We start from the raw sequence: 15,655 nt of genomic DNA on the forward strand, positions 1-15,655 counted from the left end.
ACGCGCGCGCCAGTCGTCTCAGGGAGTCGCCGTTGGCACCAGAGAAGTGCGAGTGCCGCTTGACTGGGTCACTATCCTTGGTGTGCTGAAAGAACTGAACGATTTGTAAACGTGTTTGCGCCAGAGTGCGACGGGAGCCGCATGCCTATATATTGTGAAATTTTCGTGCAACGGTAAATAAGGTAACACAGAACAAAAACGCGATCGTTTCCTAATGGTTATAGCATTTACCTATTGTGCCAGGGGGCCGAGGTTCAATCCCGCCAACGGACTTTCTTTGTTGTTGTTGTTGTTGTTGTTGTTGTTGTTGTTGTTGTTGTTGTTGTTGTTGTTGTTGTTGTTGTTGTTGTTGTTGTTGTTGTTGTTGTTGTTGTTGTTGTTGTTGTTGTTGTTGTTGTTGTTGTTTAAGAGGCCCGGAACGATGCGACACGAGAACCTACCGCAATGTGTCTGAAGTGAGCTAAGTGGCATCTCTGGTGGTCATTTTGGAATGATCCAGAGACAGTCATTTTTCCGGTAGTCTTTTTAAAAAAGAAGGGGGGGGTTGCAACTGCATTCGCTTTGTTCTTTAAGATTACTGGAATTTGACTGGGAGTGCCTCAAAATGCTTCCACCGACGACATGGGAGTAAATGCAGTATGCGGCCGGTTTCTGTTCGTGTGAGCGCTATGCAGCTTCCGACAGCGCGCTTTTCATGGTGCGAGCTGCGAAGGCTCGGTCGTCTACGCGGTTTCGTGACTTTGCTTCAACTTCGTCTTGTCGTACTTTGTGCGCCTCACGTCGATAATGGCGAAGTAGCGATGTTTGCATTTGTTAGAGGCACCTTAAGCTCTTCTTTTGAGCCAAAAGATAAGCAATGACAGGAGCAACATCATAGTGCTAGCAACTTGCTGTGCTGGCATAGGACTGTCCTGAAAGCAGCGGCATTTAGTCGGGTATCACAAGAAGTTCCGCGCTGCCTTCACTTAATCCTTCCCTCTCACCTCTCCGGAAAGTGACCCGGCGTTTGGGTTGCCCATGCTTTCTGTGGCTTGGATCTGCAGCGTCTGGTAGTCCGACTCGGAGGACCAGATCGATCACCTGAATGGAATCTTTTTTTAATTATTCGCAATACAATGCGAAGCCACGAAAACCTTAATTCACAACTGCCCGGAAGCGTGCTTCACCTAACTTTTGCGCGCATGTGGTGAAGATTAACTCCCAACCGTGGTGGCCACTTTTGTCTTGACACGTATAGGTCAGGCCAGGCCTCCTGGGTGTCGTAATTTGACGATATATTTTCGCCTGCACACACTAATCACCCCTAGTGCCACGTAGCTCGCAAACGCCACGCAAGTGATTTCGAGCGGTGCCTGAATACGAAGGTACCCTAAGCAAAATTATATATAGTGATTCTAAGCAGAAGTACAGTTTACTGCATAAGCTCCCTTTACATTGTAACTCAAAGTAGAAGCGTCGATAATCGCCCCCTCGCGGCCGCGGGTCCCTGCGCTCATGCTTTTGAGTGATCTCAGCCAGTAATCGCGAGCGATCACTTTTGTGACTCGAGCGATTCCATGGGACTCGGCACGGACGTGCCGGCGTATATGGCCCACAGCGTTCCCGGCACTGTGCCAAGCTCACTATCTACTCGCAGTGTCAGGAACGCTATCGGATATATACTTCAATTCACCCAGTGCCCATTCACGCAAAATCTCGGCAAAATGATTGTATCCCCGAATGCGATCGTTTTCCTAGCAGTGGCACACGGACTGGTGTGTTGTTTCACGGTAATGTGGGACTGGAGTGAAGGCTACGTGACTTGTGTGAGGAAATCAGGACCATGTGCACGCGAAAGCGCACTTTCAAGCGCCTCGTTAATCGTCCAAGTCAGACCAGAGCGTCATCTGCAGTCTGGAGCGCAATCTCAAGCGCCAGAACGCGGGTTGTTGCTTATGCTCCAGTGTATCAGTTTACTGTGAAATAGAGTGTTCGTTTCAAGGCAGGGCAGGTGGACTGCAACGCATCGCATGCTCGTTAATCGAGCACCAGCTTTCGCTGCTCCAAATTTTTGCTGCAAGCAGGGACAGCGCTCCTCCTTCATGATGAGCTTGCCTTCTATGGTACTGGACACTGCTTGTCTTGTCAGATATCGTACTGATTCGAAGGGTATGTGCCAAAAACATACGATGAAAATTGCTCTCGCTTGATCACTTATGCCAGTCGCGACCAAATCAGTGTCGCCATCACCGCACCTCAAATAGGCTAGGTATTTTAAAGCGAAACAACAAAAGACCCGGAGCCAAATTCCTCACAAGACGTTTCGCACGGAAGTGCTCCTTACCCTATTTACTGGCTACCTTTGCTAGTAATACCTCCAGAACCAAGGTTGGCTTTAATATTCTCTTACGAACAATTCTATCGTAAGAAGTTTTTGTGAATATGAGCCCCGGGCTGTAGTGTGATTATCTTAATAGAATTTACATTCTTTCCATCTGCCTACCGCAACCTCTGGCCTAGGCGCTGTTTCGTAACACTTCCATTCATTCATTCATTCATTCATTCATTCATTCATTCATGCATGCATGCATGCATTTACTTATTTATACTGCAATTCCCTCTTGGGAATTTTAGCAGGGTGGGAAATACATACGTAGGTTACGATAGGTTACGTATAGCACATTACAAGGCAAGTACAGATTACAGCAAGTTAAAAAAAAGTAAATAGCACAAACAAAACATACTCAGTGTCACGTGCAAAAATAAAAAGAGCCTTAATTCATTTCGGCGAATGCGACAAAAATAATGTTATTGCAGGTTGTAGGACTTGAATGTTTGTTAAACCATTACAATCATTGACAGTTCGCGGGAAGAAATATTTGAAACAGTTGCTTTTGGTTTGAAAAGGGGTTATGGTCAGCTCGTGTATTTTTCTTGTGGCGTATCCGTAAGAAAGGGAGATCATTTCTGTGACGTCAGTTTTACGATGTCTTTTAATTATTTATAGAGAAATTTTAGTCAGGGCTTGAGATTTCCCTTCACTGAGAGTTGAAGTTTAGATCTTTCTAATACGTGTATTATTGAGGTACGTCCGAAATTCTGATAAATAAAGCGAACAGCCTACTTTTGCACACGTTCAGGTTTATCTGTGGTGGTTTCAGAGTGCGGGTCCCGGATCACACAGGCGTAGTCTAACGTAGGAAGAATTACAGATTTACAGGCAAGAAGTCTAGCCGGATTTCGTGCCTGGAATGCTACACGACCAGCAAACTGGCAGCCTTTAATCGCTCGCCCACCGCATACATCCTGCTTGGTTCGGTCAAGGCATATCATGACCGCCTCCGTGAACGAAAGAAAGCACCGCCCGGTGATTGCGCAAGCGACGAGGAACTTTCGTCGCTCGCCCGACCGCATGCAGCAATCACTCAGTCTCGCGGGAGGGGGGGGGGGCGAATAGGGGGCGGAGGTGCGGGGGAAGCCCAATGTTTTCGTAGTAGACTGCGCCTGCAGGCAGTGGTTTTAGAATTTAGACGATCACTGCGGCGCTCGTCGCGAAGGCTGTACGGCAGTTCCCATTTGACGCGCCGTGCCCCCAAGCGAAACACGAAGCGCCCCCCTCTGCTCGTCGCCCCGCTCCTCATCCCCCGGTTACGGGGCTCCTTTGAACTTTGCCCAGGCGCTTGTCTCACTGTTTGGCCAAGGGCTTAAGCGGCGCTCAAAGCGTTTCCGTTGGGGATGCGACTGTGCGCTAGCTTGGCTATAAGGGGAATCGTGGGCGGGGAACGCGAGATTAAATGTGCAGGCAGCCATGTGGGTCCGTTTCACCGATCGCCGATTTGAACATTTACATACATACCTAATGTAGCGTTAAGCTCAAGGTTGGTTCCCAGAACAATCAGATGTCTGCGGTGGGGCAGAGAGCCCGTCGCGTTTGTCGGGAACACCGTGTGTACCTGGAACACTTTAGGAAGTGCGGTTCTCGGCGCGCGCGTGCGTGCGTGCGTGCGTGCGTGCGTGGCTGAGCACGCGCGTTCACGTTTTTTGAGCAGATGGGATCGTTTCAGTAGGCTTGTCCCTGAGCAGACGATAGCAATCGATATAGATGGTTTCCACAGAAATAAATTACGACAGACGGTAACTACAAACAATTGTACGAAGGTATTGCGGCACAAAGCCAAGGTGGCATTGCGTTCAGGGCACTGTAAGCCAGTTGTCAGGCCTCAAATTTGTCAACTACTGGGGCACCGGTTGAGAATGAACTTGATTGTCGTCGATATATCTGCTAATTGCAACAACGCCTTTTTTCCTTACCATACTTCCCGCACTTTACGGGGGCTGGCTGTCTGTCTGTATTTCTACCTATCTGCCTATCTGCGTCTCTAGCCGTTTTCCCGCCAACTTGGTCTCTGAGTAGTCCATGGCCGAATGCGTTGCGCATCGGGCTGCTGTGCTGAGGGTACGGGGTTCGAAACCAACCGTCGGGCACACTCTAAGCCACCGAGTATGCGCCGCTCTTCAACGAACCTCTCTGACACAGGCGTGAACCGCTGGTTAAGCGCCACTGGGCACGTGGTGCTGGGTATGCACCGCTCTTCGATGAACCTGTTTGACTCCGACATCGAACACTCAGTATGTGCCGCTATGTATGTGCTGCTGTTAATTGAGCCTCTTTGATACCAACTTGGGTCACTGGGTTTGTCCCCAGTAGGTGTGCGGCGCTCTTCAATTAACCTCTTCGAGTTGAACTGCGGTAGCTATAGGTACGTGCCGCTGTCCTTGTGCCGCTCTACAATGACAAAAAAAATCATCCTGTAAATTTTACCGATGCTCAGCGGAATCGACGCCGCGACACGCGCGTACTTTCTGGCGGTGACGCCAGATGCCGCAGCGCGTGCAGTAAGAAGCGCGAGAGTAAATCCCGGCTGCATGCATGTCTCGGCGGTGGCAGTACGGTGTGTCGCCGCATTGCTTCAATGTTGATCGCATTAACGTCGACATTCGTCGCGAGATGGGTTCTACCGGATTTTTTTTTGTTTTATTAGTTAGCCAAGCTCATGTACAGCCCACACATCCGCGTGTAAAGCAGTCTCCGTTTCAATAAAACCACACGGCTTTCCACAATGTCGAAAACGCCCCAGAAAGTTTTGATTATCTCGTTGCATATGGGGTGATTCCGAAGAGTCAATAAACACGGAGCTGATGATCTGTGCAGAATGCTACAAAAGGCAATGAAAAAGGAATAAGAAGTTTTCTATGGTGAAGGTGTGTAGTGCTCGTTGCGCATGCGATCTACGTCCCCGTGAGCAATCGCCGTTTAAACAAAATACTCACTCGTCCCATTGTGGGCAAGTTCTGATGAAATCCAATAGTTTCAATTTATTTATTTCCAGAATTACAAGTGTTCTGGTGGATACCAAAGGCTAAAAGCTGTTGGAAACACCGCTTGACTACAGCTTGAATAAACGCCTTTATACTACTACTCGTTCGGGCGAGCGGGGAACTTTACATCGAGAATCAGGCCCCCATGTTGTTGTTGTTCGTTATTATTATTATTATTATTATTATTATTATTATTATTATTATTATTATTATTATTATTATTATTATTATTATTATTATTATTATTATTATTATTATTATTATTATTATTATTATTATTATAAGAGTTTTGTGTTCGTACGACACTACCGGTCGGACGCGATGATTGTGGCACTGGGCCCTACAAATGAAAGCGAATCTTGATCATGATACCCTCGGATGCAGGAACGTGGCATTTGATATGATTTCTTCAATGGCAGTTCACGCCGTGCTGCCGTGCAACTTACTTGGCATTCACAATGTCAAGGAGCCAGTGCATCCTAACCTGGGTTGTCCCGTACCCAGGAACGGAAGCGATGTATATCAAGTTCTGTTGCATGTCGTCTCCCAAGAAGAATTCCGGGTCATTGTGCGGCTCAGGCGGGCTGCAATAAGCGCAGAGTGAGAAGAGCTTGCGTCACTTTTATTGCGCTTCTGAAGGACAATTTGAACAGCGGTAACGTTTCGTCGTTCGGTCACACGTCAGTCAGAAAGAAGAAAAGTCCACGAAGTCTACGAACACTACAGAGCTAATTATTTCGGTAAAGTAGGAATCTCCTTAAGGGAACACAACTAAATTCACTGAACATCTCCATAACGCTCGCATCAGGGCTGCCGCGACGCGATCTACTTGTTGATGTGCGGGCAAAAGCGCACAGAAAGCTCGCGGAGAAGTGCGCGGGCGTTCTGCTTTTCATTCACCCATGAAGGCATATTTCAGTAATGCGGCACAAAACTATGTGACAGTTTGTCGCTGACTTTAAGGACGAATGATCTTGAAACTGATGATGTTGCCAGGATTTTCTTACGAAGTGGAAGGGCCTTGAGTACTGACGAGTTATGTGATTACGCAAAATGAATATGAGCGTTTGTTTTACAAATAAGTGTTAATTTGTGAAATTTTGTTCATTAAGAAACGTATCAGCGATTATACCGCACAAGTCCTTGCGTACGCCGCGAGCTCTGAATTCAAACCACAAAAATAACTTTTTTTTTCTCAAATCCCCCGTTTTAAATAATCGAACATAGCCGTCGCCAAAACACCCAGTACATTTAAATTTAAAGGGACACTATAAAATACGAATAAAATCAAATTAGACTGATGAAGTATTCTCCAAACACTATAATCTCGTTTATTTCGTTGACGAACTGGTTCCGAAAGAACGGTCGGAAGTTTCTTTTCTCAAGTTTCACTCCAAAACCACGGCGCTGGTACGTCACTATCACTTGACGGATCTCCATGCGTTTCCAGGTGTTGGGGCCAGTTTTGCGCTGACAGCACTCTCAAAATTTACTAGGTCGAGTCCTCTGCTCCTTTAGTAATGCAATGTATATAATCCCTACCTAACTATAACACTCAATAAACTAGTTCGTAGCAGATGACATTAGAATCCATGATGTCATGGCGACCCCGTGTGGAAGCTTCCCAAGTCGTCACTTGTCTTTCATTCTTGTGCCTTTCCTGGATTAGCAAACCAAAGCTACCGGCAGGTAGACGTACTGGATTCATGTGCGAGCGTGCCAGTCTCGCATACATTACTACGCCGTCAAAGTGAGACGTGACAGCGCGTGAACATGGCGTTTGCTGGCACTTCGTTGCTGGCTGCGACGGGCCGACCCGGCAACACCCACTTTTCCTGCACTCTACCAAGCGGGTCGGTCTTGGTCAGCCCACCCGTGTGCAGGCAGGTTGACCGCAGCCCGACCCAGTTTACAAGACCCAGTAAGCTTATGCATTTACGCGTCGCAAAGCAGTAATCACGACAAACACTCTACTGGATTCTTATCGGACTTCCTTATAGCGAGACTTAAGACAGCCGCAATAGCCACTGAACAGGAAGGCCAAGTTATGTAGGCAAATCAGACTTCTGGAATAGCATAATGGTCATTCTTACTGTGAGAGGAGGATCGGCAAGTCAGGAAAGACGCCAAAACGAAAAACAGGTGAACCCACACATCAACTTGCTGTGACGTCAGTTATTCTGACATCGTCCACACGGGTGTAGTATTTAATAGATTGATCGGCAAAGAAGGACAACCTTGTATCTTGGATGAACGAAAGAGTTCATCTTCAATGTTTCGACAATTTTTGCCGCGCCAAAAAAACATGTATTCCACACACGGGAAAATACGTTGAAAACCCTGACGTCATACTGACATATACTGGGGCTGGGGTTTAAGCGCGAAATTCAAAATTGAGAAGCTTGGGCTCCATTTTCTCCTGTAATGTAATCGAACTTTTTCTAGCGAAATGAATGAAATTGGGTTTTGAAGGGATACTTTATCAGTCTAAATTGATCTATTCTTGCTCTTTAGTGTAGTTCATAACGCAAACAGTTACTGAGCCCAATATACCGCAAAAGAGTATTAACTTTGGCTGGTTGGTACATATTGTAGCTAAATAGAGCAGCGCATGAGACAAATGGAAAGAAAAGGAAGAGGCGCTGAATTCAGAGCTTCATCTGTTTCCTTTTGTTTGCCCTGTCCCATGCGATGTTACTCCATTTAAATACAACCCAGTAAATTGTTGTAACATATTACTACGCGCGTGTTTTATTTTTTGTTGTTATCTCTAGTGAGCAAGACGCGCTTCTTCTATCGGAAACTTCGTAAACGTAGTCGCGAATTCAGTATCGAGACGAAGTCTACCGTATCGGATTGTAGGCACTGGACGAACGTTGTAGAGCATTTTCGAATCTATATGCCCGAGCACCACTGATTGATTTGGGATTGTACGATCGAACGATCTTGAGCAGTGTGGTTCGGTTCGACGACCACCGACCGTCTCCGCGCTACATACAATGGTCACTTAAGTGTTGCTTTCTTTTTTGGGGGCACAAGTTCCCCCATAAAGATTTTGGTTATTTCATTCATTTTTTTTTGTGAAGCCCGTTTAACTAACCTCAAAGGCACATTTATACCATACTTGTTCAAAACTGAATTCAGATTATGTGCTCACAATGTCCCACAACAACAAATATGGGTTTTGAGGGATGCCGTATGTGGGGGGCTCGCGATTAATTCCGATACCTGCATGAGCTCCTTTAACCTCCACAAAAAATCTCAGTATAGAAGTGTTTTGGCAATCTGCACCCATCGGAATGCGGCGCCGCGGTAAAGTGCTTGTTCGAAGCGCTTCCAACTCATGCCATGTGAACATGCACAGCCCGTATCAAAATTTTGGTGCTTTTTCTCACTTACATTTCCTCTCTCTCAGAGCCTGGATGATATCTCACGTTGCGCTTATCGAAAGAAATAGGCGCCGCCTCAGACAGCTCGAGCCCATTCGCCTAGAACAGAGCATCGTAGATTGCACTGCATGCTGTTTGTTATCACCAAATTAACAGAGAAGCTTCGAGGGTCGCTGCTCGCGGCGCACGGAATTAAAATTATGGGACTTTACATGCCAAAACCACGATCTCATTGTGAGTCACGCCGTAGTGGAAGACTCCGGATTAATTTGGACCACCTGGGGTTCTTTAACGTGCACCTAAATCTAAGTACACGGGTGTTTTCGCATTTCGCCCCCATCGAAATGTGGCCACCGGGGCCACGATTCGATCCCGCGACCTCGTCCTTAGCAGCCCAATACCATAGCCACTAAGCAACCACGACGCGTGGCGCACGAAAGGTCAGTGAATCTGCATCGCTGTTCAACTCAGATGCGAACAAGTCGCGCAAATGCATACATACCAGAAGCCGGTGCTTTTCCAAAAGGGCTTCACTATACCAACAACATCAGAAGCGTTAATGAAAACTTCGAAGTTCTTTGAAGTTGTCTGTTTCAGGCCGTCTAGCCTTCTCACGTACAGTATGTCGGAGTCCAGGCAGGTCGACTCGGTTACGATCGCTTTGCAAAGGAGCAACACAAACACCGCGAGCATCTCGACACCCTCTCTGCACATGACTGCGCGGACACTGGGCCGGAAACGCCAGACCCACAACACACGCGGGCGGTTATCAGCGCCGATAAACTGGTCCAGTGCACGCTATCTCAGTCGACAGCAAAAGTGGCAACACTCCCATTATATTGTGTGCTGCTCTATCTAGGAGTGAATACGGAGCCGTCAATATCTGGAGCAGCTCTTGTTGCTCAAGTGCCTGAGCATTTCCACAAGTGATATCACGAAACCCGCTTTTTTTTTTTTTTTTTGTAAATGTGCGAGTTTTTCGAAGCGAGCGCTCTTCGGTTGTAAACAGTGCGGTTTGTCTGAACGCGATGCACCACCCACGTCACATAATTTGATTCTGCTCGCTACCGATCCCAACAAAGTACACGTTACGCGCGTTCTCCACCCCACAACGCCATAGAAAGGCCAGCACGCCAGTAGTGTCATCTTATGAGAGCTGAATTGGTGCTACAATAGCCGCTGTGCAACCCCCTCCCCCCCCCCTACTCACGCACGCACGCCAGAAATGAGCGCTTAAATGTTCCTACGGGCCGTTGTTGCATTTTACAGCGAAATGTCTCATTGCTACGGTCTTCCATGTGCCCTTTCGACGCCATGTGACAACTAAACGATTGACGTTTGGCTGCTACATGTCAATTCACGCTTGAAGCCTAGACTCGGAAGAATCTCTACCTTGAGGCATCAGGCCCACTCTGGTGTGCTCAGCTTGTGGTCGCTATCACAAGTGGAACAAGAGTCGGGCCAGGATAGAAGGACAAGCGCTCTGGGCACCCGCTGGAAGGTGCCCCGTTATACTACTATACTCTAAGCTCGATACGCGCGGATGAGGACCAAAAGAAAACACGCAATAAGTTACGTACGATAAGGGCACCCGCAACAATTGAAGGAAATGCGTTGCTCGACGCCATCGAGCCTCTATACTATCAGCCATATCTTGGCTTCTCGATCCGTCGGACGTAAACGTCGTTCAGGCGCACTCCTGCTTCTGCCGTATTCTGCCACAACAGACTTTTGAAGAAATATAGGATCAGGGCTCGGATAACCTTGCCCATTTTGCACGCCTTAAGCATATCATTTTATCAAGCATATCAAAGCTTAAATACGCTACAAAACTGTGATTACATACCGGGTGTTTAAGCGAACACTTACAACTTTTTTTAAAAACTTCCCTGTAGTAGATAGCACAAGACTAGTCCGTGAGCTGGCCTACTCGATCACTTGCGCAAAAGACAGAAATGCATAATCAACTAATCAACAAAGTTTCACTAATTCTAGCTGCAACCTGCCTGTTCTTGTGCAAGTACAAAGCGCTTCAGTGAAAGAGAAATGGTTTCGCGCTCGGAAAGGTGTCCCGGATCTTGCTCAGCCTGAGACTCGTCTGTTAATCTGGCCACGTATGGGGTGTCCATAACACCTGCTTCACCTGCCTGCTTCACCTCCGCCGCGGGTCGGGCCGGTATCGCACAACTTCAGGATCGACCCACGATGGGGAGTGCTTAACGCCTGCTTCACCTCCACCGCGGGTGGAGCCGGTATTGCACCATCTTCGGGATCGGCCCACGTATGGGGAGTGCTTAACGCGTGCTTCACCTCCCCCGCGGGTCGGCTGTTATCGCACTATCTTCGGGATCGGCCCACGTATGGGGAGTGCTTAACGCCTGCTTCACCTCCCCCGCGGGTCGGCCGTTATCGCACTATCTTCGGGATCGGCCCACGTATGGGGAGTGCTTAACGCCTGCTTCACCTCCCCCGCGGGTTAGCCCAGAATTGCACTATCTTCGGGATTGGCCCACGTATGGGGAGTGCATAACACCTGCTTCACCTCCGCCTCTGGTCGGGCCGGTATAGCACTATCTTCGAGATCGGCCCACGTATGGGGAGTGCATAACACCTGCTTCACCTCCGCCTCGGGTCAGGCCGCTATTGCACTATCTTCGGGATCGGCCCACGTATGGGGAGTGCTTAACGCCTGCTTCACCTCCCCCGCGGGTTAGCCCAGAATTACACTATCTTCGGGATTGGCCCACGTATGGGGAGTGCATAACACCTGCTTCACCTCCGCCTCTGGTCGGGCCGGTATAGCACTATCTTCGAGATCGGCCCACGTATGGGGAGTGCATAACACCTGCTTCACCTCCGCCTCGGGTCAGGCCGGTATTGCACTAGCTTCGGGATCGGCCCACGTATGGGGAGTGCTTAACGCCTGCTTCACCTCCCCCGCGGGTCAGCCCAGAATTGCACTATCTTCGGAATTGGCCCACGTATGGGGAGTGCATAACACCTGCTTCACCTCCGCCTCTGGTCGGGCCGGTATAGCACTATCTTCGAGATCGGCCCACGTATGGGGAGTGCATAACACCTGCTTCACCTCCGCCTCGGGTCGGGCCGGTATCGCACAACTTCGGGATCGGCCCACATATGGGGAGTGCTTAACGCCTGCTTCACCTCCGCCGCGGGACGGCCCGGCATTGCACTATGTTCGGAATCGGCCCACGTATGTGGTGTTTTTTGCTTACGACACGAAAATTTCCTTGGACGGTAAAAGTATACACCTTCGCTGTAAAAAAATACTCGAGGATTCGAACTTCTGACTACGGCAACCGAGCATCCAAGCTAGCTCAGTCAGATAATACTGCAGGATGTAAAGCCAGCTTATGGCGGAGAATTTCAGCCCAGAGGAAATAACGTGCACGATGCGCTCGCTTCGATTACGAAAGGAATCTAAGCAAGCACGTTACGACATCGCTCTTCAGAAGCTGCTGCAGCCCCTTTCGTAAATCTTACGTACATAAAAACTCCATTTATCCACGATAGACGGGTTTTGCTGATCGTTATATGTAGCACGATTTAGAATTATTTCTAAATGCCCCGCAGGGGCGTCTGCGTCAGTAGGCGTTCGATGTGTTGCGACACCACGTACCCGAGCACACAAGGGTTGAACCCTCCCGCGCGTAGCTGCGCGCGGCTTAGCCGTGTCTGGGGAAAGGGGGATCCTGGGGGTTGAGACGATGCCGGGTGTTGGGACTTTTAAGGCCCCCCCGGCGGAGGCAACGCACCTCTTTGGCCACTGTTTCACATAGGAGGCACCTCCAGACTGATCCACCTGGAGGAAATCGGCAGTCGCCCTGTCCTGACCCCAACCCCTGTCTTAGTCTTTTTCTCCTGCTTTCGATTTTTACTTTCCTCTTCTCTTCTTTTTCCCACTTTCTTGGTGGCAAGGGTTAACCCTGTGGGAATGACCTCTCTTGGTCAGGACTATTAGGTTATACCGGTCATCTATGGCTAACCTCTGTAATACGTTCCCTTGTTGGGCTCCGAGGTGGGTGGCCAGCATAGCTGCCGAATATACCTTTGCTTTCATGGACTCAAAATCCCCCCTCACAGAAACGATCGACCCTGAAAAAGGGTCCGCACCGATGCAAGGAAAGAGCTTCCTACCAAACAGAATGACTTCACAAAGTTTTTTGTCGTGACATCCATGACACCTACGAAGATCCAAGACTTCTCCCCTTTCCCAATAGGCAGAGCAATCCAAAACTGCATTGGAAGCAACTACAAAGCAAAAAAGATGAATTCAGAATAACTATTAATTGAAGTAGAGAACAAAGAACAAAGCAACAAAATCAGAAAACTAGAAATGATCACAGAACGCCAAGTTACAGTAACTACACATCGTTCACTGAGTAACTCAAGAGGAGTCATATGGTATTCGGAACTGATAAAGAGCACCGACGCTGAGATAGAGGAGGCGTCAGCTGATAAAGGGGCGCTGGGTGCACGCACAATAATTATCCGAAGAGACAACAAGGCAGTCGGTACAAAGAATGTGGTGCTGACTTTTGCGAGCACAGCACTTCCAACGGCAGTCCAAGCTGCTTACCTATACCTTCGTGTCAGGCCCTGCATACCCAATCCTCGCAGGAGCTTCCGGTGCCAAGGGTACGGATACGGGTCTCAGTCATGCCGTGGGAAACCGACTTGCGTAAAGTGCGGCCCCAGTATATCACGGTGTTGAAGAATGCACGAATCACTTGCAATGTGTCAACTGCAAAGGCACCCACGCAGCGTACTCCAGAACTTTTCCTGAGTGGAAGAAGGAGAAAGACATCATTGCATTGAAAACAGAAGAAAACATTTCCTATCATGAAGCAAGAAAACGCATGGACTTTGCCCAGAATAGCGCTTGCGTTCAAGCGGTGAAGAGGGGGCAGGCACTGCCAATGGTCTCTATGGGCACACAGGTCCTGCTCCAGGACCTAGTAGTCGGAGCCCGCCCTCCAAAGGTAAGCACAGGAGAGCCACAGAGTGCATCTTCGCAGGTAGGCTCGCAAGCCTCGACCAGCTCTGGTAGCAGCCAGCGCGTTACAGAGGCAAAGCAGGTCTCAATATTGACGGTGCCGAGGAGCCAGCCTCTGTCTAAGAGGCCAGCAGCCTCATGGAGCATCGACGGCAAACAGCACCCTGCTGGTGCTGAATGTATGGAAGTCTGTCCATTGGACACTGAAGCCGTGGGAGAGCCTGCTACAGTGAGCAGGCCACACAGACCAGTTGCTCATCCATGTAGAGGAGGAAAAGAGGGTCAAAATCCTGTTTTGGCCCCAAGAAGGATACCTGAAACACACAGCAGTCGTAGCCTTTCAGCCAATGAACTAGTCATTTAAAGATATCGTTTACTTTTTCTACATATTGACATCATGGTGTATATCATGCACTGGAACTTCAGAGGCATGATACGCAACCTAGGCGACATGAAGTATCTCTTAACTACCTTTACCCATGTGGCTCGGTGCCTGCAGGAGACTAATCTAGGTCCGTAAAACATAAGATTCCTAAAAGGCTATACATTTATACGTCGCGACCGTGTCCAGGCTACCGGCTATCGGGCGGTGTTGCCATCGTAGTTCAAAGCAGCATCGCCGCCAGAGAAGTCCCCGTAAATATCTTTTTTTTTTTAGAAGTCGCTGCTGTCACTATTTTACCATACAAAACTATTACCATCTACTCGATCTACATCCCTCCATACACACAGTTCACAATAAAAGATCTGTAACTAATTGTAGAACAGCTATCTGAACCCTTTTTAATAGCTGGTGATTTTAACGACCACAACACACTGTGGGAGAGTAAGAAAACATACCGCAGAGGACGAGTACTAGAAGGCTTGATTTTAAGGAACGACATATGTCTTTTAAATACCGCGACTCCCACATATTACTTTCCAGGTACAGGAACTATGAGCTGTCTAGATCTGTCACTGTGTTCCAGCTGTTTGTTTATAGATATGAAATGGGAAGTGATAGACAACCCCTATGGTCGTGACCATCTGCCTGCTGTTGTGAAACTCACATCCCCACTTCCAATAATATCCTCTAGGCCTGCGCGGTGGAAACTGCACCTGGCAAACTGGTCTCTATTCACAGAACAAGCTGACGAGCTAAGCAATGACGAGATGGATGACAGGTTTGCTTCTTGCATTCTTGCAGCGGCAGAACCGGCCATTCCCCAGTCTACGGGACTGGGGAATGGCCGGTAGCATTTTACCTGCCAGTCTACGGGACTGGTAGGTAAAATACTAAAACCCTGGTGAAGCAGTGAGTGCACAGCAGCTAAGAGACAGCAAAACATAGCGTGGTGTATCTTCCGAAGATACGCGACACAGGACAAACTTCTCCACTTCAAACAAGCGAAAGCCAAGGCAAGCTACGTTCGCAGAGAAGCAAAAAGATTATCATGGCGCAAATATATATCGTCTATCAATAGTTTAACCACATCGAAGAAAATGTGGGATAAGGTCAGAAAGTTCAGTGGTGATTATTCCCCTCACACAATTCCCGTACTCTCAAGTCCAGGGACCCAAAACACCCTGCAAGAACAAGCTGACATATTGGTATAGCCTTCTTACACCGTATCCTGCTCAGCCAATTATACAAAATCCATCTTAAAACACAAATAACAGAAAAACAGAAACTACCGATAACGGGAAGTACAGATAAACCATACAATGCACTGTTAACACATCACGAAATAAACAGTGTGCTCTCTGCGGGGAAAGAAAACCACAGTTAGACCTGACCGAATTCACTACGCAATGCTCGCCCACCTGTCTCAGACTGCTGTGCAGGCTCTGCAGCACTTCTTTAACATGATTTGTGAAACATGAAGAATGCCTGCCGAGTGGAAAAAGATCT

General features: G+C 48.2%; 1 protein-coding gene across 1 annotated transcript in view; it reads right to left on the minus strand.

Annotated features, from left to right (window-relative positions):
* Idua (alpha-L-iduronidase) overlaps window positions 1-9,474 on the minus strand; it is a 495,845-nt gene extending 486,371 nt beyond the window's left edge. The window contains exons 1-2 of the mRNA XM_075677184.1: window positions 9,250-9,474; window positions 5,805-5,942 (exon numbers count right to left, since the gene is read on the minus strand). Of these exons, the coding sequence (XP_075533299.1) occupies window positions 5,805-5,942; window positions 9,250-9,461 (350 nt within the window). The 5' untranslated portion in view covers window positions 9,462-9,474. The remainder of the gene's footprint in view (window positions 1-5,804; window positions 5,943-9,249) is intronic.
* Window positions 9,475-15,655: the final 6,181 nt, after the last annotated feature.

Source organism: Dermacentor variabilis, unplaced genomic scaffold, assembly GCF_050947875.1.
Source record: "Dermacentor variabilis isolate Ectoservices unplaced genomic scaffold, ASM5094787v1 scaffold_12, whole genome shotgun sequence".
Lineage (NCBI taxonomy): Eukaryota > Metazoa > Arthropoda > Arachnida > Ixodida > Ixodidae > Dermacentor > Dermacentor variabilis.